We start from the raw sequence: 26,257 nt of genomic DNA on the forward strand, positions 1-26,257 counted from the left end.
AAGTGAACGGCCTTAACTGGCATATACAGTTTTAATCAAATGACACAAGAATTAATGCTTTAATTTAGGGTTCAAATTTGTTGCAATAACTTTTTGTGCAAGTTTACTTCGCTTCAAAAAGCTATTTACCATGCATAAACCACACACCAGTTCTCGCGGTTTATTTTTATTTTTTTATTTTTTTATTTTTTGTTTATATTTTACTGGCTCTACCATAAATGCATAGTATTTACTCGGATTTTTTCTTTTTTTTTTACTTCAAAGATGTTTTTATTCAGGCAATTGTTCAGTTTTTCATGCAATGCATAGGAGTCCAATGGTACTAGAATAGATATGACGAACAAAAACATATTCAATACTACATACAATCGATTATAATAGGTGCTGTTCTACAAAAACTAAATGTGAAGCCCAATTCAGCCTACATTTTTGTTACGGATGGTTTTTCGTGTAAGTGTCTGTGTGTATTTATGCTCCTATCAAAAAAATGCGTGTGCTACTCTGTTTACAAACTCCCGTCTCACACACACACAACACTCAAACAAGGCACGTACCTATATTGTAACATCAACACAAAAATACAAATATGTTATCTCTCATGCAGTCTACAAATCACTTGCATTCATGTCTAAGAAGAATAGCTTGAAAACGCGTGGGAGACTAACTGTCTCACGATTGACGAAGTCCTCGTCTCACACAATCCTTCTGACGATTATGTTTCCTGTTTAACACAGTTTCACTTTACGCACATTTCACATGTCACGTAATTCTCAGTTGATGACGTCCTCGTCTCACACAATCCTTCTGACGATTATGTTTCTTCAGTGGTAATTCACACATACAATGACTACTCACTATTCAGCGGGTACATACTCTGCATCCAAATCACCCACGACTGAATACAGCTTGTGATGAATATGGGGTGGGGTTCCACCGGTTTCCAGAACTCCTGCGCTGATACAACCTTGCGCCCACAATCCACGGATCCGTGGCGCCAAGGAGGGAATGCCCGTCTCTTCTTTCTCTCCCGCCGCCGAGTGGTGCATTCGTCACTCCGACCGGGGTGCTGCGTAAAAAGTTTATGCTACCATAAGTCTCAATTCTTAGATAAACTTTTCCACAAAATAATACTGCCATTCTTTCTCAATACTATTCATTTATCCGTCAACTAGCTTATGCTGTTACAGTATGTACAACAGCTCATTCACAAATGACTTCATTACAAAACAACATGCAACATTCTCTTTTCAACAATGGCTGACAACAGCTCACGCGTTCCAACCCAATTTACAACATGACTCTCACAGTCATTTCACAAGTCAATATTACTGAGCAAAATACAATTCAATAAATACCTGTATATTCACAGCATAGAATCACACATGATTCTTCCACAACACGAGTCGTACAGCATTCGACCTCAATGTTTGGTGAGCAACATTAATTACAACTGAACGTGGAGACACCCAGAGACACGTCTGCTCTCCCCAAATGTCTGTAATGCTCTGTCTTTCACAATCCAAAATGGCTTCCTCCTGTTAACACTCTTCTCTCTCATTGGTCAATAGCAGCCAATGGAGATATACTTCACAAAAATAGGTCACCTCATCTCAACAGGTGATTTCTGCACTCATGTGAACCACAAGTATGGCAAGCCAATCTGTACACATGTGTTAAACACTTTTTAGACTAAATTATGTACAAATCCATTTGTCACAATTTTACATAATTCAATTTGTTACAGTGAATATGTTTATCGATCTTGTATATATAGGCCAGTTCCTTTGAAAAAAAGTTTAATGTTGACTTTACTTTATTTATTCTACATTTGTATACAAAACATTAGGCTTGCAATAAAATACAATCAAAACCTTCATCAGTGTTTATTGTGCCGTCTTGTCCAAATAACATAAGTGTGGGGTTAAACTCGAGCCTGCTGCAGTTCAAACATTTTTCTTTCATACACTGTTTCATCCTGACCTCAGGTCAAAATTAGTTCGGCTCATTCTCTCCCTCACAGGATGCCTTGAGTTTACTTGTCTGGCAAGCAAACCGATTTTTTTTATTTTATTTTTTTTACATATTTACAGCTTTTTGTAATGTATTATTCATATAAGCAGATTCGCGATCGTCCATAATGATTTTTCATGGTGTTTTGTAATTTTTTAATTACAAAGAAATTCATATATAAGACAGTTTCAAGGGAGCTATTTTTCGCGGCTGTATTACTGTGCAAACAACTCTAAATATGGCAAAAGTGTCACGTGATAATCACCGTTTGGTTTCGGCGCTCACTGGAGCAGACATTGAGCGAGTTTTAGCGTCAACTAAGGTGACTCGAGTCGAACCGGAGGTCGCAAAAACTCGGTCCGGTACGACTGGAGTGACGTCACCGGTTAACCAACTTTCAACCTTGCTTCCTGCGTAGGGTCTCTCCAGTTCCAAGATGGCTACCAAGGCGAGGTGAGAAACTTCTGCAAATATTTTTTGACAAAGTTACGGATTGTGAGAAGACATTTGTTGTAAATCACTTAGCCTTTCAAAAATTAAGGATACTGGGTTGGATACTGTCTTGGTTTTAATGCATTTTATTTTAGCAGTGATGTTTATTTTGGGAAGAAATGAGGTCAACAGGAGTTTGGGTGCGATTTCGGCTCAAATGTACTTTAGCGCCCTGAACTTTTACCCGGCTGTTTTGCGCTCGATTTTCACGCTCACTTCTTCATTGACGTTCGAATCGATAGTTCGATGTTTTGGCATTACATTCACATCAACAATAAAACAGTACTGCTTGTTCATCATCGTCGTCCATCAACTCTCCACAACAGTAAATCCGTAACGCGCTTGTCGCCATCTTGTTGCATGGGACGCGACTGGACACAACCCAACAGCGTTTCCGCGAAGAAAAAAACCAGACATGCGCAGTGACCCTACCGTAGCTCAACCCTGTTCCTCGCGAAAACTCGCTCAATTTTTTCTGTAACCAGTTGACAGTGATCAAACCATATATTACGGTCTCCTTCCGGCAGCAGTCCCAAAATTTCGACTTGTTTTGACCTTAGAACGATGTCTTTATCATAACTGTCAAGAACACAACAGAGATCACTGTCGAAGTGTCATAATGGCAGTTGATGCGTAGTGTTGTGGTTTGTTGGAGTGCGCCGTGCGGCCCAACACATACGTCTTCAGCACTTCAGAAGATGGAACAGGTGACTGGCATTCCTCCACTGAGCAAAAGGCGAGACTGCAAAACAATGGTACAAGCCACCAAGTGCCAGTGCACTCATCATCATCCAATGAGTGACAGACTCAAGAAGATGTCCTTAGGCAGGCTGAAAAGATCAAGCTTCGCTCTTGAGGCAAGGGCTTTGCAGAAGAAACATCAGACAGAGATGCCAAAGCTAGTGGAGGCACCATCTTTCTCCCTTGACGTCCCACCCTGGGAAGACAGACAAGCAAACCTGGACATACAGACCAGTGTCCCCTACCTCACAACATAGGACGAGCAGAGCAATGTGACGAAAAAAGCCCTGACTCTTGCCATGCTGGAAGAAAGGTACCCCCGATAAGCATGGATACGGGTGTATACTGATGGGTCACCCACAGAGGCCGTCAAAATTGGAGGAGCGGGGGTGTATGTCCAGTACCCCAGTGGAGAGTGGCAAGCAGAGGCTATACCAACAGGCCTCCACTGTACAAACTACAGAGCTGAGGTACAAGCACTCATCCATGCAGCATACACCATCAACGACAGAGTCAACCATGACAACCAGGTGGTCTTCCTGACTGACGCTCTGTCAGTACTACAAGCAATGACCAGTAGCAAACTGCCTCAGCTGGAACACGCTCTACACAACATCAAGAGCCTGAGGACAGTACTGCAATGGATCCCCTCCCACTGTGGTGTACAAGGAAACGAAGAGGTGAACAGGATGGCAAAGCTGGGTGCAGAAGATGAGCAAGAGAACAACCCTGTGAGCCTGACAGAGATGAAGACCATCATTAAGTCTCTGCACAGGACGCCCCAGCCACAGGACAGCTACCACCTGCTATCCAGACCACAGCAGGTGGTCATCTTCCGCCTGAGAACGGGACACAACAGACTTAACCAGCATCTCCACAAGAAGCTGCATGTTGTGCCCTCCCCCATGTGTTCTTGTGGAGAAGCAGAGCAGGACACGGCCCACATCCTACGAGACTGCAGGAACCACCAGGTAATGAGAGAGAAAATCTGGCCATTGCCGGAGTCCCTGCACAACAAGCTGTACGGGCCAGTGGCTGCGCTGCAGAGGACCACTAATTATATCTCAAGATCTGGACTCCAAGTGTGATCGGCGATCAAAAAGAAGAAGAAGAAGAAGACTGTCAAAGTCGGCCAATCTGCAATCATTTTCGTCTCGCGAACACTGATCTCAAATTTACATCAGTGCTCGCCAAAAACTTATGGGAGATAACTCTGTATTCTTATTTTCATAGATTCGCGTTGGACTCTAGCGTCCAGTCAGAAAGATAACTTGCGATAGCCGTTGAGCGATGACTGATCAGAATGACATTGTTTAAGACTGTTCCAAAAGGTTTCAACATATTCACACTGCCATAAATAATGATTAATGGTGTCTTGTTCCAAATTACAAAAATTGCACAGGTTACTAATTCTTACCCCCATATTCTTTAAAATAGAGTTTGTAACCAGAATTCGGTAAATAATTTCTTACTCAAACCATCGTAACTTGACTTCTTTTATTTTGTGTGTGCATCGGAACACTTTTTGCCAATCAATTTCTCTATCCAATAATATTTCCAAGTTTCTACATGCTTTTGACATTTTAGGCTTACCTATATCATAATACGATTTGCATACTTTCAATGTTAATTCAATAAAATGTAAAGCTTTCATCTGTTCTTGTGCACCTGCATTAGTAAACTCAATGCCGTTTTTGCGCTTATAAACCCTAACCGAATTAACGCAGCCAAAATAATCAAGAGTTTTTATTTGAATATCATATTTTGTTTGGAATTCTTGATAATTCAAAAATGTTCCATCTTCTTTAATCAAATGTTTTACCTTAAATATGACCTTTTTGGCTATTTTTAACTTTTCTCAATAAAACAAGGGCTCTGCCAATAATTCTGTTGGCTCATTTATTTCTACTTTAACATAAAAATCTTCATACGCTTCAAACACATTCTTCCACAAGGAATTAACATTACTATTTTTCAATAATTTTGGGCCATAGTTCTGTATCACTTCCATTTTTGGACAAAACAAAAACAAGAAGTGTTTCCATTTTGCAGATGAGGGCTTATTGATTCTTTTAAACCAGGTTAATTTAAAGGCATATTAACTCGATGAATATACACGCTAATTGCTTTACCAACAGCTGGAGACATGCTAAATTAAGTTCCCTGCAAAATATTGTGGTCTAGGAGCCCTTAAATGTTGAGATATTTGAATTTTTATTTTGATCTAGATGGTCCTATTTATAGATTTGGCAACACATGTAACGTTGATGCAAGGGAGCTAACACCGCGGCTTTGTTGACATCCTCACTTTTTCAGAGGCTAGAACAAGCTGTAATGCATGTATTATGGTCCGCGCATGGTGACATATCGTCATTATATGGTCTTATGGTGCGTTTGACATCGATTGTGGGCAAACTACACTTTGTAAACACGGGAGCGCGTACATATGCCTTTAAGTGACTTAATGTAGTGCTTTATTGAAGGTAAACTTATGCCACCTTCTTGGGTATTGTAAATAGCTATAGTTCTTTTTATTTTATCTCTTTTTTTGTCCAAAACAAACTCAAAACACAACATTTGCAATTCCTGAATCATCTTATCTAATTCTTGCGGTTTATGCACCCCCCACCCATCGGGGCCCCGTATGACCAACTTTCCTTTTTTCACATACGTGATGAATTTAGTCGTCAGTTTGTAGTTTAAATGCGACTCTGTATCAGCAAAAGCATGTTATCTTGTACCTCTCAATCAAAAATAAACCAAATGACTGATTTTGTCACAAACCGAGTGTCATCATCTTAAAAAAAAATAGCGGTTATCAAAATTCGTCTGCTTGGGCAATGGTAAGATGCACCTAATTTGATGTGATAATATCCTTGTCGCGAAATAACATGTGTATGCTTGGGCAATGGTAAGATGCACCTAATTTGATGTGATAATATCCTTGTCGCGAAATAACATGTGTATGCTTGGGCAATGGTAAGATGCACCTAATTTGATGTGATAATATCCTTGTCGCGAAATAACATGTGTATGCGCACAATACTCAATCTACAAAGACACAGCAACTTAAAGTATCAAACAATTCAAAACTCAGTCGACCAGCATTAAAATAACCAAAGTTGTATCGTTTTCGGTAGCCCACTTCCCCGTAATCAATTTCAAAGAGCTGCAAGTTTCAGGCACAAGTCGACCCTTTCGCCCTATTTGCTTTGACATACAACCGGGCTCCATACTTTCAAACTTTCAAAACTTTGAACTGTACTGACTTTGTTTTGATGATAACAGAATTCTTTGGTGTTTTAAATTTTAGGGTTACACAAGCTGTCAATCTATTATTTAGATGTTACACGTTAGGTCTACCGCCATAACGAGGCTTCCCTTTTGTCAGCATACAAATCCGTCTGTCCACTCAAAAATACATTCTTTAAAAAAATGCTCACTCTTTATGGAGGGCATCTAGGGTGTTCTCTAGCGGTTAGTGTTTAAACGAAAGGGTGTTTGTACTGTGTGTAAAAGCCTGACAGTGTCCATGGCAAAAAACTTTTGTTTTACGGGAGGTGGAGGGTGGTTTTAACGGTCTGACTTTTATAATCTTTCCTTAAATTTATTCGAGATTCGGGCATTGACTCAAAAGTATGAGGTGTTATTAAAGGGAAAACCACACTAACCCAGTTATAGGCTTCCACATTGTAGGGGGGTAACGCCTACTACTACTACTACTACTACTACTACTACTACTACTACAAACGAGCACTTAAAACGCACCTCTTCAACAAATACAACCCCTGATTTTGTTTTCTCAGCCCATCTGTAGGCTACATGTAGTGTATTTGTTGTTTTAGTGATAATGTGAAAATGTATATAAACATCTAGGGCTGTACTGGAAACTTGCATTCTCCCAGTAAGGTCATAGATTGTACTACGTTGCAAGACCCTGGAGCAATTTTTTGATTAGTGCTTTTGTGAACAAGAAACAATTAACAAGTGGCTCTATCCCATCTCCCCCCTTTCCCCTAGCCCATCTCCCCCCTTCCCCCGTCGCGATATAACCTTGAATGGTTGAAAACGACGTTAAACACCAAATAAAGAAAGAAAGAAAGAATCTAGGGCTGTTTTCAGTATTGTTGATAACATGTTCTGTTCAAGTTGATTAAGGGTATTCAGCTGGTATTTCCTTGTTTTCACTACCTATTTTATTCATGTTTTTATTACTTAGTTAGTGGAAGAATCTTTTGTAATGTATGTTTGATGGTGTATGCTTTTAATTAAGCGTTGCTCACTATGAATGTAGATGTAAATGCATGTATAACTGTGTTTTAATTTTAAATGTGTCAAGCGTAAAGAGCATAATTGTAAAGTTATGATGTGGCGCTATATAAATGCTCATTTATTATTATTATTATTATTATTATTATTATTATTATTATTATTATTATTATTATTATTATTATTATTATTATTATTTCTATTGCCTTTTTTGAAGGGTCTTGCATAAAACAAATCAGTATCCACAGATAATGTTTGAATTACAACTGCAAATACAGGGGTTGTTGAGGGTTCAAATCGAATGAGTGTGGATACTCCTCAGTATCGAACCACATCCTGCTAAGCCAATCTTAACATTTCAAAAATACGTTTTAACATTTGAACAAATCAAACCACTTACCCTGCATACTTTACACTATGTCAAATCATCATCACGCATCTCAGTCTAATGTACACCACATCATCATCACGCATCTCAGTCTAATGTACACCACATCATCATCACGCATCTCAGTCTAATGTACACCACATCATCATCACGCATCTCAGTCTAATGTACACCACATCATCATCACGCATCTCAGTCTAATGTACACCACATCATCATCACGCATCTCAGTCTAATGTACACCACATCATCATCACGCATCTCAGTCTAATGTACACCACATCATCATCACGCATCTCAGTCTAATGTACACCACATCATCATCACGCATCTCAGTCTAATGTACACCACATCATCATCACACATCTCAGTCTAATGTACACCACATCATCATCACGCATCTCAGTCTAATGTACACCAAATCATCATCAAACATCTCAGAATCATGTACACCAAATCTACAGTAATCCTCTCAAGAGATGTGGGAGCTCCCCACTTGCTGTCTCAGTGTGGGCGGGAGGTGACGGGAAGGGGGGGAGGGGTGTTAACGCTTACTACTACTACTTCTACTACTACTTCTACTACTACCTCTACTACTTCTACTACTACTTCTACTACTACTACTACTTCTACTACTACTTCTACTACTACTTCCACTACTACTACTACGTCTACAACTACTTCTACTACTACTTCTACTACTACTTCTACTACCACTACTACTTATACTACTACTACGTCTACTAGTACTACTACGTCTACTACTACGTCTACTACTACTAATACGTCTACTACTACTACTACTTCTACTACTACTACGTCTACTACTACTACTACGTCTACTAGTACCACTAGTACTAGCACTATTACAACTACTACTACTCACCAGTTTCTGTCTGTTTGCGGGAGGTGATGGGTCAAAGTTGGAGCCGACGTATCCCCAGGGGTAGAGTAGCAACTGGGAGTATGCGTGCACAGACAAGAAGCTGACGACGCGACTTTTGACCCCATCGAACACTTGTGCAATATTCTGCGTTTCTGCTTCCGAAAAAGGAGACCCACCATGGTACGTGTCGCTCGAGCACCTGTTAGACGTCCCGGTGTCTGGGAGAAAATATACACAAATATAGCTAGTCTGATGGTACGTGTCGCTCGAGCACCTGTTAGACGTCCCGGTGTCTGAGAGAAAATATACACAAATATAGCTATTCTGATGGACACGTGGGGCAATTAGGGGGCTGTCATTGGATGGTTGGAGAGAGAATATACACAAATATAGCTATTCTCACAGACACGTGGGGCAATTCGGGGGCTGTCATTGGATGGTTCGACAGACAATATACACAAATATAGCTGTTCTCATAGACACGTGGGGCAATTCGGGGGCTGTGATTGGATGGTTGTAAAGAGAATATACACAAATATAGCTATTCTCACAGACACGTGGGGTAATTCGGGGGCTGTCATTGGATGGTCTCACACATCCCTATTCCGATCATCAAAGCATAACGCTACGGAAGTTGTTAATGTTTTGCCAATTTCGTTTGAATATCTGCAATAACAAAGACGCATGGTTCCCGTTTCTTCGACGTGTATAAAGTACACGCATACCTCACCAGGTTTGTTTTTGTGACTAGTCGACAGTAGATGCCATTTGCTTTTTTATTTTTTTTATTCTTATTTATTACTGTACATGACATACATTACGTGTAAAATCCAGTTCTTTAACAGGCAACAAACCGCAAAGTTCAAGAAGCTGCAATCTGAAGCGACCATCTCCGATCCTAGCAGACGGTCTTTTCAATGTTTAACACAAAATCAGCAAACTCTCCTGTCACACAGAACGTCCATTGTCGTTGACGTTCTTCTGAGACAATCCTTTTTGGCTCACGAAGTGTAGCCTATGCGATGCTAACTTTTGTCTGTCTGTGCGTGCGTATGTATGTATGTATGTCTGTGGTAGAAACTTTAACATTTGAAGACGTCATATTACATTGACGTCACATTATGACGTACGAGGGTTAGACGTCACGCGATGGAATTACTGAAAGTCTCGGTGATTGTTATTTTGAGCGGGCCGAGACTATTTGGCAGTCGTGTCCATGTAAGTAGGCTACATGGCACATGCAGACAGACAGATCTAGATCTAGTGTCTCGCTTTCTTGCACAGTTTCACCTATGCTCTTTCTGTGTGTGTGTGTGTGTGTGTGTGTGTGTGTGTGTGTGTGTGTGTGTGTGTGTGTGTGTGTGTGTGTGTGTGTGTGTGTGTGTGTGTGTGTGTGTGTGACGGAGTGATTGAGTTTGTGTTACTGTTTGTCGATTTCTTACGTGAGCCTTGAAGGCTTCGCCTCTTGTTTTCTTATCATCTACAGATTTACCGCAGTCTTCATCACGCGAATTAACAGAAGTCAGACTTTCGAACATAAAATATACGTAAGCAAGCATGATACGTCATGACATCATATCAATCCTAGCATATTGACGTCATCCCAAACATTACCTGCTATTCAGACTTGGTCGTGTGACAGACGTTTTCTTCCACGCGAGATTATGTTGATTGTCGAGTGTGGAAGAAAACTCTGTCACACGACCAAGTCGGAATAGCATTTATGTCTCACAGCTTCAACAGAGGAGAGAACAAACACGTTTTGCGTACTCAAGCTTGACACACCTAAACACAGGAGCAGCCATTGACGGGAGATCTACTTTTTGACCGAAGTGACCGAACTACAATGAATGACGTCTCGGTATATGTGAATGACGTCACATTCATCGTCACAGTCTGTATCTTTTGAAGCATCGCATTCTTCATGACGTCTTTCTGTGTCTGCATCCGCCAAATGTTTGTTCTTTCCGGCATCTTTGTCATCTATGTTCAGAACTCTGTCCTTCCAGTTTCAGACTAACAGGGCTCCTGAGCGAGCCACTTTCCAATGTAGCCGTATGAGGGTTCCAGTGTGTGAGTTGTACATGGCCGGGTGCTAGAGTGCTGCATGAATGAGTAAGTGCATGTGGAGCTGTATGGCTGGGTCAATTGTGGGTTGCGTACGTCCGAGGGGCACATGTAGCCTGTGTGTCTGGAGTAGTGGGTATGTTGCGTAAGGGTGTGCTGATATTGAACTTCCTTTAAACAGTATTTTATTCGTAAACAGACACATGATAATATAACAACATCATTAAGAAGGAGCACAACAAGTTTAAAACTTATGGTAAGTGCTCACATAAACATTCCTGAAATTTCATGGCAGATCATTTCTCGTTTTACAATACAAATTATCTTTTACATATACTGCAACGCCTCCATGGGGGTTATTTGGTCTATCTTGCCTTATCGGTAAATTAAACCCTGACAAATACAAATCATCATTATTTACTATATTAGACAGCCATGTTTCCGATAATGTCACAATATCAAAATCTTGAACCTGAACTTCTAAAATGTCTAATTTATTTCTAAGGCTTCGTACGTTTAAGTGAATGATAGATAATTTCTTAAACTTTTCCTTGACCGGCCCGGGGTTCACATGAACATCGCCTGCTAAGATCAACATAATTTCTATTATACACATTATTCCAAAACACATGAAAAAATGAACAATCTCCAGAACGTTCTGATATACAGACGCGTTTACCTTTAAGCTCTGCATTCACTTCTTTTAACAATACTCCACACCTTCGCATATTTGAAGAATAATCGTTTTTACATTTCATACACACATAAAGGAATAAGGCCAACTTTAAGTATTTATATCCACAAACAAACAACACAAAAAACGGAACAACTAAATCAGCAGCGATATTGAACTTCAGTTGTGTTTTGTAAATGTCTATGTATCAGTGTATTATGTCTTGCCACACACATGCCAAATTTCCTTGTATTGATGAGGACAATAAAACTTTTTGTATCTTGTGTCTTGTATCTTGTAAGGGCAGCTAAATTCGCGTATAAACACAGTACTGTCGTCTTGGATGCTGTTTTCAGTATTCTCAGCGTTGAAGAATTTGTAAAGACAAATAGAGAATACTACATGGTTTGCTGTGTTTGTCCCCGTGTTTCGCCATAAACGTCGATAGGCGACGTATATCGTAAACCGCTTTTCGGAGAGTGTTTTTGTTCTTGTTTGTCTGAACGAATGAGTCTATTGGAGAAAAATCATAAATCATGGATGACTCACTCTTTTCTTCATCGACTTCGTCATTCGCGTCATCACCAAACATGTCTTCGAACAGCTCATCACTCAAAAATTCGTTCAGTGTTGACAAATCGGTTTTCGTGGCAGTTGCCATTTTGTTGCAAAAGTAGTTCTTCATGAATGTGTAATTACTAATTTACATAGCTTGACCTTCCGGTTAATCCCATGTACTACTAATTTACATAGCTTGACCTTCCGGTTGACCTCATTTACATGATATACACACGTGTGATTTGAACGATTTTTATCCCACGGGTATCTCTCTCACGTATGTAGGATAAAAAACGATAACAGCAGGAGAAATAAAAGTCGTGTATGAATTTGGGGCTTTTGGAGGGACGATTTCGAGTTTGAATCCGTTCTTGCTCATGCTCTAAAGGCGTGTAACATACAATCTTGCACACGTTTGCTTTAGTAGTGGCAAAGAAGGAAAGCGTGTGACATCCTGTTATCTCGAGTCTTCTCGGTAATACATGGCCGTGGGTTTTTCAATGTTCAGTGATTTCCGTGAATACATGCGCAAAGGAATATGCGCACTAAACTGTCGTCTGCAATTAACGACATTCTAACCCTAACCATTCTTGTTGTTGTTGCGGCTGACAAAAAAACATGGTTTTAAAACAGAATATGTTGTCAAAATAGCAATATAAACGCTATTGTGTTTTCAGCGTAGCAATAGAGTCCAATATTTAGACGAGACAAGTATAATGCCGATGAGTCGAAGACGAGTCCGTTAGGCTCCAGGGCACGGTACGCGGAAAGAGGAGACACACAAGACGAACAAGTCGCGTAAGGCAAAAATACAACATTTAGTCAAGCTGTCGAACTCACAGAATGAAGCTGAACGCAATGCAATTTTTCAGCAAGACCGTAGTATCGTCAGTCCACCGCTCGTGGCAAAGGCAGTGAAATTGACAAGAAGAGCGGGGTAGTAGTTGCGCTGAGAAGGATAGCACGCTTTTCTGTACCTCTGTATTCCTTTTAACTTTCTGAGCGTGTTTTTAATCCAAACATATCATATCTATATGTTTTTGGAATCACGAACCGACAAGGAATAAGATGAAAGTGTTTTTAAATTGATTTCCAAAATTTAATTTTGATCATAATTTTTATATTTTTAATTTTCAGAGCTTGTTTTTAATCCAAATATAACATATTTATATGTTTTGGAATCAGAAAATTATGAAGAATAAGATGAACGTAAATTTGGATCGTTTTATAACAAATATTTTTTTTTTACAATTTTCAGATTTTTAATGACCAAAGTCATGAATTAATTTTTAAGCCACCAAGCTGAAATGCAATACCGAAGTCCGGCCTTCGTCGAAGATTGCTTGGCCAAATTTCAATCAATTTGATTGAAAAATGAGGGTGTGATAGTGCCGCCTCAACTTTTACAAAAAGCCGGATATGACGTCATCAAAGGTATTTATCGAAAAAAAGAAAAAAAGGCCGGGGATATCATTCCCAGAAACTCTCATGTCAAATTTCATAAAGATCGGTCCAGTAGTTTGGTCTGAATCGCTCTACACACACACACGCACAGACACACACACACACACACACACACACACACACACACACACACACACACACACACACACACACACACACACACACATACATACACCACGACCCTCGTCTCGATTCCCCCTCTGTGTTAAAACATTTAGTCAAAGATGGACAGACAACATCGCAGAATGGACAGAGAAAAGTTTTGCGACGATCGCTCACAGCCGGCAGAGGTGGAGACAGCTGGAGTGCAGCGCTCGTCAGTGCAGTACCCCTTAGACCCCTACGACCCAGGCGGTGGAGACAGCTGGAGTGCAGCGCTCGTCAGTGCAGTACCCCTTTGACCCCTACGACCCAGGCGGTGGAGACAGCTGGAGTGCAGCGCTCGTCAGTGCAGTACCCCTTAGACCCCTACGACCCAGGCGGTGGAGACAGCTGGAGTGCAGCGCTCGTCAGTGCAGTACCCCTTAGACCCCTACGACCCAGGCGGTGGAGACAGCTGGAGTGCAGCGCTCGTCAGTGCAGTACCCCTTTGACCCCTACGACCCAGGCGGTGGAGACAGCTGGAGTGCAGCGCTCGTCAGTGCAGTACCCCTTTGACCCCTACGACCCAGGCGGTGGAGACAGCTGGAGTGCAGCGCTCGTCAGTGCAGTACCCCTTAGACCCCTACGACCCAGGCGGTGGAGACAGCTGGAGTGCAGCGCTCGTCAGTGCAGTACCCCTTAGACCCCTACGACCCAGGCGGTGGAGACAGCTGGAGTGCAGCGCTCGTCAGTGCAGTACCCCTTTGACCCCTACGACCCAGGCGGTGGAGACAGCTGGAGTGCAGCGCTCGTCAGTGCAGTACCCCTTTGACCCCTACGACCCAGGCGGTGGAGACAGCTGGAGTGCAGCGCTCGTCAGTGCAGTACCCCTTTGACCCCTACGACCCAGGCGGTGGAGACAGCTGGAGTGCAGCGCTCGTCAGTGCAGTACCCCTTTGACCCCTACGACCCAGGCGGTGGAGACAGCTGGAGTGCAGCGCTCGTCAGTGCAGTACCCCTTAGACCCCTACGACCCAGGCGGTGGAGACAGCTGGAGTGCAGCGCTCGTCAGTGCAGTACCCCTTAGACCCCTACGACCCAGGCGGTGGAGACAGCTGGAGTGCAGCGCTCGTCAGTGCAGTACCCCTTTGACCCCTACGACCCAGGCGGTGGAGACAGCTGGAGTGCAGCGCTCGTCAGTGCAGTACCCCTTTGACCCCTACGACCCAGGCGGTGGAGACAGCTGGAGTGCAGCGCTCGTCAGTGCAGTACCCCTTTGACCCCTACGACCCAGGCGGTGGAGACAGCTGGAGTGCAGCGCTCGTCAGTGCAGTACCCCTTTGACCCCTACGACCCAGGCGGGTTACGGGATCAGTGAGAGAGAATATACATAAATAGTGTTCTGTGTATTGTCCACCTTGGCACGAGTCGCTTCAACACTGGTTACACTGTCCACCTTGGCACGAGTCGCTTCAACACTGGTTACATTGTCCACCTTGGCACGAGTCGCTTCAACACTGGTTACATTGTCCACCTTGGCACGAGTCGCTTCAACACTGGTTACATTGTCCACCTTGGCACGAGTCGCTTCAACACTGGTTACATTGTCCACCTTGGCACGAGTCGCTTCAACACTGGTTACATTGTCCACCTTGGCACGAGTCGCTTCAACACTGGTTAGACTTTCCGATGTCTCAGAGACAATACATATAAATATTGTTTTGTTACCGAAACCTTTCAGTCCCCTATGTTACAAAAGTGAATTACTGCAGATCTCTAATTTTGATGGTTAGTGTGCATTTGATTGTGTGTGTTGTGATTATAAAATGAAAGGTTGTGGACTATCGTGTGCATTTGATTGTGTGTGTTGTGATTATAAAATGAAAGGTTGTTGACTATCGTGTGCATTTGATTGTGTGTGTTGTGATTATAAAATGAAAGGTTGTGGACTATCGTGTGCATTTGATTGTGTGTGTTGTGATTATAAAATGAAAGGTTGTGGACTATCGTGTGCATTTGATTGTGTGTGTTGTGATTATAAAATGAAAGGTTGTTGACTATCGTGTGCATTTGATTGTGTGTGTTGTGATTATATAATGAAAGGTTGTGGACTATCGTGTGCATTTGATTTGTGTGTTGTGATTATAAAATGAAAGGTTGTGGACTATCGTGTGCATTTGATTGTGTGTGTTGTGATTATAAAATGAAAGGTTGTGGACTATCGTGTGCATTTGATTGTGTGTGTTGTGATTATAAAATGAAAGGTTATGGACTATCCATACGTCTTGATTTGCATTTGTTCAAACGTGTATTAATTATCTAAACGTGTATTAATTATCTAAACGTGTATCAATTATCTAAACGCGTTATCTAGTGTTGTCTACATTAGAGAAGTATACTATGTGCATTTTCAGTGTTAAGAACTTTTCGATTGCAAAAAATAGTATTCCTGAAAAGCTGTCACAGTTGCCCCAAAGCTACCGAGGATTCAAGCTGGTTGTTGGGTGATTATTGTAAAGGCCTTCCCTGGAATATCTGCAGAACCTTTCGGATGGAACATTTCTTTATCAGGGATGACTGCCTCTAACAAAAGGGTACCCCCAAATCGACCTGTGCAGTGTCCCAATAAACTGACTACAGGTACACACCTGTCTTAATGACATCCACACCTATATAGAGTGTCACGATCAACTGACTACAGGTACACACCTGTTTTAACGGCTTTCTCACCTGTATAGAGTGTCACGATCAACTGACTACAGGTACACACCTGTCTTAATCACATCCACAATAGAGTGTCACGATCAACTGACTAGAGGTACACACCCGTCTTAATGACATCCACACCTGTATAGAGTGTCCAAATCAACTGACTACAGGTACATACCTGTCTTAATTGCTTGATTATTGCTTGCGATTCAAGCAAAAAACTGTTCGATATTTGCTGCCGGTTGACCGGCCGCAGTAAGGTATCCCCACTTCCCACTGTTTTCCCCGCTAGTCAGCTGCCAGATGTATTCAGTGATTATTTTATCAAGAAGGTTTCTGATATTCGTTCTGAACTTGATCAGATGAGTGCACATTCTGCTTCCTCCAGTCATGTTGATGTTCCCACTGATTGTTCTTTTCCATCATTTCAGCCAATCAGTGAAAAAGACCTTAAATCCATTATTCTGAAGTCCAAACCAACAACTTGTCCACTTGATGTCATACCCACACCACTGCTTTTTGAGAATCTTGATGTGTTGTTGCCAACTCTTACTCAAATTGTCAATGCTAGCCTGTTATCTGGTGTTTTTCCATCATTGTTCAAAACTGCACTTGTCAAACCATTTCTCAAAAAACCTAGTCTTGATGTCAATATTTTGAAGAATTATCGTCCTGTTTCTAATTTATCATTCTTGTCCAAAGTTTTTGAAAAGGTAGTTTTGAAGCAGCTGTTGTCATATTTGAACACCCATGATTTGATCTCGCACTCTCAGTCCGCTTATCGCCCTTCTCACTGTACTGAAACAGCCCTACTTAAAGTAATCAGTGACATTCTGTCTGCTCTGGATGGTGGTGATGTGTCAGTGCTTAGCCTACTTGACCTTTCTGCAGCGTTCGACACGATTGACCATGTCACGCTTCTCCATAGACTTCTATGTACGGCATATCCGGTCCACCGCTAGCATGGCTTGAGTCCTATCTCATTGGCAGGACTCAGGCTGTGCTTGTCGATGGCCAGATGTCTGCTCCAGCCCCACTTTCCTCAAGGTTCAGTACTCGGTCCCATCCTTTTCATCATGTACACTAAGCCCCTCTCAACACTGATTCAAAACCATTCTGTTTTAAATCAGTCTTTTGCTGATGACACCCAGCTGTATAAACCCAGTCCCCCTGCAGAGACACATTCCGCCATCCAGACCATTCAGACATGCATCACTGATGTTAAATCTTGGATGGTCGATAACAAACTCAAGCTGAATGATGATAAGACTGAAGTCTTACTGTGCAAAAAGAAGAACACTACATTTCCCTCTCCCCAACCTGTTTCTGTTCAAATAGGCAACACCGACATTCTTTTCTCACCATCAGCTAGAAACCTTGGATTAAACCTTTTCATCTGACATGACCCTTAACAAACATATATCTTTAGTCTGTAGAGCAGCTTATTTTGAGCTTCGTAAGATCAGCACCATTCGCCACACACTCTCCTCTCAAACAACTAACACTCTTGTCTGTGCCTTTGTTATTTCTAAACTTGACTACTGCAACTCTCTTCTCTCTGGCTGTCCTCTGTACCTCCTGCATAAACTACAAAAAGTCCAAAACTCGGCAGCACGCCTCATTCTCAAAGCACAAAAACAAGATCACGCAACACCACTTCTTCACACACTGCACTGGTTACCTATTCAAGCCCGCATTGACTACAAACTGTCCACCCTCTGCTTTAACTTCTTTTCTGGCTCGTCTCCTGCTTACTTCTCTGAACTCCTCACCGTCTATTCTCCAGCAAGACAACTCCGTGCCTCTTCTGACTGTCGCATCCTTACCATTCCACACACCAAAACCAAAACATACGGACAACGCACTTTTACTTTCTGCGCACCCACACAATGGAATTCTCTCCCCTTTCACATCCGCCACTCTCAGTCACCCCAAGCATTCAAACGAGCACTTAAAACGCACCTCTTCAAGAAATACAACCCCTGATTTTGTTTTCTCAGTCCATCAGTAGGCTACATGTAGTGTATTTGTTGTTTTAGTGATAATGTATTTAAACATCTAGGACTGTTTTCAGCATTGTTGATAACATGTTCTGTTTGATTAAGGGTATTCAGCTGGTATTTCCTTGTTTTTTACTACCTATTTTATTCATGTTTTTATTACTTAGTTAGTGGAAGAATCTTTTGTAATGTATGTTTGATGGTGTATGCTTTTAATTAAGCGTTGTTGACTATGAATGTAGATGTAAATGCTTGTATAACTGTGTTTTAATTTTAAATGTGTCAAGCGCAAAGAGCATAATTGTAAAGTTATGATGTTGCGCTATATAAATGCTCATTTATTATTATTATTATTATAATCACATCCACACCTGTATAGAGTGTCCAAACCAACTGACTACAGGTACACACCTGTCTTAATGACATCCACACCTGCACAGTGTCCAAACCAACTGACTACAGGTAAACACCTGTCTTAATGACATCCACACCTGCACAGTGTCCAAACCAACTGACTACAGGTACACACCTGTCTTAATGACATCCTCACCTGCACAGTGTCCAAACCAACTGACTACAGGTACACACCTGTCTTAATGACATCCACACCTGCACAGTGTCCAAACCAACTGACTACAGGTAAACACCTGTCTTAATGACATCCACACCTGCACAGTGTCCAAACCAACTGACTACAGGTACACACCTGTCTTAATGACATCCACACCTGCACAGTGTCCAAACCAACTGACTACAGGTAAACACCTGTCTTAATGACATCCACACCTGCACAGTGTCCAAACCAACTGACTACAGGTACACACCTGTCTTAATGACATCCTCACCTGCACAGTGTCCAAACCAACTGACTACAGGTAAACACCTGTCTTAATGACATCCTCACCTGCACAGTGTCCAAACCAACTGACTACAGGTAAACACCTGTCTTAATGACATCCACACCTGCACAGTGTCCAAACCAACTGACTACAGGTACACACCTGTCTTAATGACATCCACACCTGCACAGTGTCCAAACCAACTGACTACAGGTAAACACCTGTCTTAATGACATCCACACCTGCACAGTGTCCAAACCAACTGACTACAGGTAAACACCTGTCTTAATGACATCCACACCTGCACAGTGTCCAAACCAACTGACTACAGGTACACACCTGTCTTAATGACATCCACACCTGCACAGTGTCCAAACCAACTGACTACAGGTAAACACCTGTCTTAATGACATCCTCACCTGCACAGTGTCCAAACCAACTGACTACAGGTAAACACCTGTCCTAATGACATCCACACCTGCACAGTGTCCAAACCAACTGACTACAGGTAAACACCTGTCTTAATGACATCCTCACCTGCACAGTGTCCAAACCAACTGACTACAGGTAAACACCTGTCTTAATGACATCCACACCTGCACAGTGTCCAAACCAACTGACTACAGGTAAACACCTGTCTTAATGACATCCACACCTGCACAGTGTCCAAACCAACTGACTACAGGTAAACACCTGTCTTAATGACATCCACACCTGCACAGTGTCCAAACCAACTGACTACAGGTAAACACCTGTCTTAATGACATCCACACCTGCACAGTGTCCAAACCAACTGACTACAGGTAAACACCTGTCCTAATGACATCCACACCTGCGCAGTGTCCAAACCAACTGACTACAGGTAAACACCTGTCCTAATGACATCCACACCTGCACAGTGTCCAAACCAACTGACTACAGGTAAACACCTGTCTTAATGACATCCACACCTGCACAGTGTCCAAACCAACTGACTACAGGTAAACACCTGTCTTAATGACATCCACACCTGCACAGTGTCCAAACCAACTGACTACAGGTAAACACCTGTCCTAATGACATCCTCACCTGCACAGTGTCCAAACCAACTGACTACAGGTAAACACCTGTCTTAATGACATCCACACCTGCACAGTGTCCAAACCAACTGACTACAGGTAAACACCTGTCCTAATGACATCCACACCTGCGCAGTGTCCAAACCAACTGACTACAGGTACACACCTGTCCTAATGACATCCTCACCTGTACAGAGTGTCCAAATCAACTGACTACAGGTAAACACCTGTCTTAATGACATCCACACCTGCGCAGTGTCCAAACCAACTGACTACAGGTACACACCTGTCCTAATGACATCCTCACCTGTACAGAGTGTCCAAATCAACTGACTACAGGTAAACACCTGTCTTAATGACATCCACACTTATAAAGTCAATGTTTAATTGAATGTACTTACTTCCAAAGTCAACGTTGAAGTTCCTGTTCAGATCAACACCTGTGCATGATCCTGCAATGAACTTCCGGTTTTTCCGCCACAATCGATTCTGAAACACACAAATGGCACACGTTTTTCAGTACTGTAAACGCACATATGTCAGTCCTCTTGACACATGTTTCATTCCTATTAACACTCGTTTTTCTGTCCTATCTACGCACGTATGTTTGTCCTCTTAACACATGTTTCAGTCCCATTAACACTCGTATTTCTGTCCTATCTACACATGTACTTTAGTTATGTAAACACAGATGTCAGTCCTGTTAACACACGAGTTTCATTCCTGTCAACAATCGTATGTCAGTCTCATATCCACGTATTTCAGTTATGTATTTCAGTCCTGTTAACACACGTACTTTTGTCCTGTTAACACACGTATCTCAGTCCTGTTAACACTCGTATTTCAGTCATGCTAACACACGTATTTTTTCATGTTAACACACATATTTCAGTGCAGCTAACACAAGTACCACAGTCCGGTTAACACTCGTATTTCAGTCCTGTTAAAACAAGTATTTCAGTAATGTTAACACACTATTTCAGTCCTGTTAACACACATTCTTCAGTCCTGTTAACGCACGTACTTCACTCATGTTAACGCACGTAATTCATTCTCGTCCTAACAAACATAGCAGTTATGTAAACACACACATATCAGTTATGTTAAATGTTAACGCACGTAATTCATTCTCGTCCTAACAAACATAGCAGTTATGTAAACACACACATATCAGTTATGTTAACACACATATTTAGTTCCTTTTGATACATGTATTTCAGTCCTGTAAACACATACATTTCAGTACTGATAGAACATGAATTTCAGTACTGTTATAACTCATATTTCAGTCCTGTAAACACATACATTTCAGTACTGATAGAACATGAATTTCAGTACTGTTATAACTCATATTTCAGACCTGTTAACACACGTATGTCAGTACTGTTAACACACGTATTTAAAACAAATATAGCAACAAGGTACAGGTACACACGTTTCAACATAGTCCAGGTGTAGAGATACTTATGGTGATAACCAACAGGTACAAATACATTCAACTCGCTCTAGTCCAGGTAAAGATGTATCCATCAGGATTCACAACAGGAACCACAATCCAGGGGTGCGTTGCATAGGCCGCCACAGAACGTTTTCTAGGCAACGCATAGTTTTGTTGTGGCGCTCGCGAGCGTTAGCAAGCGCTCGGTACGAGTACCATTGTCTGGGGTCACTGAAGCGTAACAATGGCGACCGCTCGCCGAGAATGGTCTGGGAAACGGGGGTTTGCGCGGAGCATTCTCTAACGTACCTGAGAGGTGGCACGCCTGATACTGAGCTTGCCAATTGACTCCCTGTCTCTTTCTCTCTATCGCAGTCTCTCTCTCTCTCTCTCTCTCTCTCTCTCTCTCTCTCTCTCTCTCTCTCTCGAGGTATTACACACCGCTACGACCGAAGAGAAGTGAAAAATAAACTCCTGTTGTGCAGCGGGATAAAGTATTCCCTCATACCTCGGAGATATACCTTCACTCGCTCGCAGCGACGTCACGTGACATTTTAGATGGTGGAACAAAATGCTGTCGCTTATCGGCACTGGGTGCAGTGCCTTTGTAGTGCACTTGCACTAGAACGGCACTGGGTCCAGTAGCCGCTCCGGCGTCGAAGCATTTTCCACTAAAAAGTGAACAAAATTTGACCTATTTCGTCGCCTATAGGGGACGGAAAGAATGTCATTTCAATGGTGTGATAACATTCTTTCCGTCACGTGACGTCGCTGCGAGCGACTGAAGGTATATCTCCGAGGTATGAGGGAATACTTTAACCCGCTGCACAACAGGAGTTTATTCTTAACTTGGCTTCGGTCGAACCGGTGTGCAATGCTCTCTCTCCCTCTCGCTCTCTCTCTCTCTCTCTCTCTCTCTCTCTCTCTCTCTCTCTCTCTCTCTCTCTCTCTCACTCTCTCTGTGTCTTGCCTGCTCTCTCTATTTCTTTCTCTGTCTCTCTCTCAGTCCCTCTGTGCCTGTCTCTCTGTCTGCGTCTCTGTCTCTGTCTCTCTCTTTTCATTCTTTCTTTCTTTGGTTTAAGCGTGTTTTTATTAATTTCTTGTATACATGTTATATACAGTAACAACATTAAGAACGTTAACAAGCAGACTGCTTATGGACACGTTCCAAAACTAATAATCAATACACATTCTGATAACAAGACATGGCGAACAAGCGATAACTTCAACCCTTTTCTTTCAAAATATTTCATAATATTTTATACAAATAAAGAGAGAGAGAGAGAGAGAGAGAGAGAGAGAGAGAGAGAGAGAGAGAGAGAGAGAGAGAGAGAGAGAGAGAGAGAGAGAAAGAATGCTTTGCTACATCTATTGCTGTCACTGTTAATATAATATCTCCCTTCCCTCTCCCTATGTCTTTCTCTTTCTTTCTCCCTTCCCTCTCCCTATGTCTTTCTCCCTCTCTCTCCCTTCCCTCTCCCTATGTCTTTCTCCCTTCCCTCTCCCTATGTCTTTCTCTTTCTCTCTCCCTTCCCTCTCCCTATGTCTTTCTCTTTCTCCCTCCCTTCCCTCGCCCTATGTCTTTCTCTTTCTTTCTCCCTTCCCTCTCCCTATGTCTTTCTCCCTTCCCTCTCCCTATGTCTTTCTCTTTCTTTCTCCCTTCTCTCTCCCTATGTCTTTCTCTTTCTCCCTCCCTTCCCTCGCCCTATGTCTTTCTCTTTCTTTCTCCCTTCCCTCTCCCTATGTCTTTCTCTTTCTTTCTCCCTTCCCTCTCCCTATGTCTTTCTCTCTCTCCCTTCCCTCTCCCTATGTCTTTCGCTTTCTTTCTCCCTTCCCTCTCCCTATGTCTTTCTCTTTCTTTCTCCCTTCCCTCTCCCTATGTCTTTCTCTTTCTTTCTCCCTTCCCTCTCCCTATGTCTTTCTCTTTCTTTCTCCCCCTATGTCTTTCTCCCTTCCCTCTTCCTATGTCTTTCTCTCTCTCCCTTCCCTCTCCCTATGTCTTTCTCTTTCTTTCTCCCTTCCCTCTCCCAATGTCTTTCTCTTTCTTTCTCCCTCTCCCTATGTCTTTCTCCCTTCCCTCTCCCTATGTCTTTATCCCTTCCCTCTCCCTATGTCTTTCTCCCTTCCCTCTCCCTATGTCTTTCTCTTTCTTTCTCCCTTCCCTCTCCCTATGTCTTTCTCTTTCTTTCTCCCTTCCCTCTCCCTATGTCTTTCTCTTTCTTTCTCCCCCTATGTCTTTCTCCCTTCCCTCTTCCTATGTCTTTCTCTCTCTCCCTTCCCTCTCCCTATGTCTTTCTCTTTCTTTCTCCCTTCCCTCTCCCAATGTCTTTCTCTTTCTTTCTCCCTTCCCTCTCCCTATGTCTTTCTCCCTTCCCTCTCCCTATGTCTTTCTCCCTTCCCTCTCCCTATGTCTTTCTCCCTTCCCTCTCCCTATGTCTTTCTCCCTCTCTCTCCCTTCCCTCTCCCTATGTCTTTCTCTTTCTTTCTCCCTTCCCTCTCCCTATGTCTGTCTCTTTCTCTCTCCCTTCCCTCTCCCTATGTCTTTCTCCCTTCCCTCTCCCTTCCCTCTCCCTATGTCTTTCTCCCTCTCTCTCCCTTCCCTCTCCCTATGTCTTTCTCCCTTCCCTCTCCCTATGTCTTTCTCCCTTCCCTCTCCCTTCCCTCTCCCTATGTCTTTCTCCCTTCCCTCTCCCTTCCCTCTCCCTATGTCTTTCTCCCTCTCTCTCCCTTCCCTCTCCCTATGTCTTTCTCCCTTCCCTCTCCCTTTGTCTTTCTCCCTCTCTCTCCCTTCCCTCTCCCTATGTCTTTCTCTTTCTTTCTCCCTTCCCTCTCCCAATGTCTTTCTCTTTCTTTCTCCCTTCCCTCTCCCAATGTCTTTCTCTTTCTTTCTCCCTTCCCTCTCCCTATGTCTTTCTCTTTCTTTCTCCCTTCCCTCTCCCTATGTCTTTCTCCCTCTCTCTCCCTTCCCTCTCCCTATGTCTTTCTCCCTTCCCTCTCCCTATGTCTTTCTCCCTTCCCTCTCCCTTCCCTCTCCCTATGTCTTTCTCCCTCTCTCTCCCTTCCATCTCCCTATGTCTTTCTCTTTCTTTCTCCCTTCCCTCTCCCTATGTCTTTCTCTTTCTTTCTCCCTTCCCTCTCCCAATGTCTTTCTCTTTCTTTCTCCCTTCCCTCTCCCTATGTCTTTCTCCCTTCCCTCTCCCTATGTCTTTCTCTTTCTTTATCCCTTCCCTCTCCCTATGTCTTTCTCCCTTCCCTCTCCCTATGTCTTTCTCTTTCTTTCTCCCTTCCCTCTCCCTATGTCTTTCTCCCTTCCCTCTCCCTATGTCTTTCTCTTTCTTTCTCCCTTCCCTCGCCCTATGTCTTTCTCTTTCTTTCTCCCTTCCCTCTCCCTATGTCTTTCTCTTTCTTTCTCCCTTCCCTCTCCCTATGTCTTTCTCCCTTCCCTCTCCCTATGTCTTTGTCTTTCTTTCTCCCTTCCCTCTCCCTATGTCTTTCTCCCTTCCCTCTCCCTATGTCTTTCTCTTTCTTTCTCCCTTCCCTCTCCCTATGTCTTTCTCCCTTCCCTCTCCCTATGTCTTTCTCTTTCTTTCTCCCTTCCCTCTCCCTGTGTCTTTCTCCCTTCCCTCTCCCTATGTCTTTCTCTTTCTTTCTCCCTTCCCTCGCCCTATGTCTTTCTCTTTCTTTCTCCCTTCCCTCTCCCTATGTCTTTCTCTTTCTTTCTCCCTCTCCCTATGTCTTTCTCCCTTCCCTCTCCCTATGTCTTTGTCTTTCTTTCTCCCTCTCCCTATGTCTTTCTCCCTTCCCTCTCCCTATGTCTTTCTCTTTCTCTCTCTCCCTTCCCTCTCCCTATGTCTTTCTCTTTCTTTCTCCCTCTCCCTATGTCTTTCTCCCTTCCCTCTCCCTATGTCTTTCTCCCTTCCCTCTCCCTATGTCTTTCTCTTTCTTTCTCCCTTCCCTCTCCCTATGTCTTTCTCCCTTCCCTCTCCCTATGTCTTTCTCTTTCTTTCTCCCTTCCCTCTCCCTATGTCTTTCTCCCTTCCCTCTCCCTATGTCTTTCTCTTTCTTTCTCCCTTCCCTCTCCCTATGTCTTTCTCCCTTCCCTCTCCCTATGTCTTTCTCTTTCTTTCTCCCTTCCCTCTCCCTATGTCTTTCTCTTTCTTTCTCCCTTCCCTCTCCCTATGTCTTTCTCCCTTCCCTCTCCCTATGTCTTTCTCTTTCTTTCTCCCTTCCCTCTCCCTATGTCTTTCTCCCTTCCCTCTCCCTATGTCTTTCTCTTTCTTTCTCCCTTCCCTCTCCCTATGTCTTTCTCCCTTCCCTCTCCCTATGTCTTTCTCTTTCTTTCTCCCTTCCCTCTCCCTATGTCTTTCTCCCTTCCCTCTCCCTATGTCTTTCTCTTTCTTTCTCCCTTCCCTCTCCCTATGTCTTTCTCCCTTCCCTCTCCCTATGTCTTTCTCTTTCTTTCTCCCTTCCCTCTCCCTATGTCTTTCTCTTTCTTTCTCCCTTCCCTCTCCCTATGTCTTTCTCCCTTCCCTCTCCCTATGTCTTTCTCTTTCTTTCTCCCTTCCCTCTCCCTATGTCTTTCTC

General features: G+C 42.8%; 1 protein-coding gene across 1 annotated transcript in view; it reads right to left on the minus strand.

Annotated features, from left to right (window-relative positions):
- Positions 1–26,257, minus strand: part of LOC138978942 (carboxypeptidase B-like) — a 52,643-nt gene that overhangs the window by 4,117 nt on the left and 22,269 nt on the right. Inside the window, exons 9-10 of the mRNA XM_070351757.1 lie at positions 20,637–20,724; positions 8,787–9,004 (exon numbers count right to left, since the gene is read on the minus strand). Of these exons, the coding sequence (XP_070207858.1) occupies positions 8,787–9,004; positions 20,637–20,724 (306 nt within the window). The remainder of the gene's footprint in view (positions 1–8,786; positions 9,005–20,636; positions 20,725–26,257) is intronic.

Source organism: Littorina saxatilis, linkage group LG10 (assembly GCF_037325665.1).
Source record: "Littorina saxatilis isolate snail1 linkage group LG10, US_GU_Lsax_2.0, whole genome shotgun sequence".
NCBI lineage: Eukaryota > Metazoa > Mollusca > Gastropoda > Littorinimorpha > Littorinidae > Littorina > Littorina saxatilis.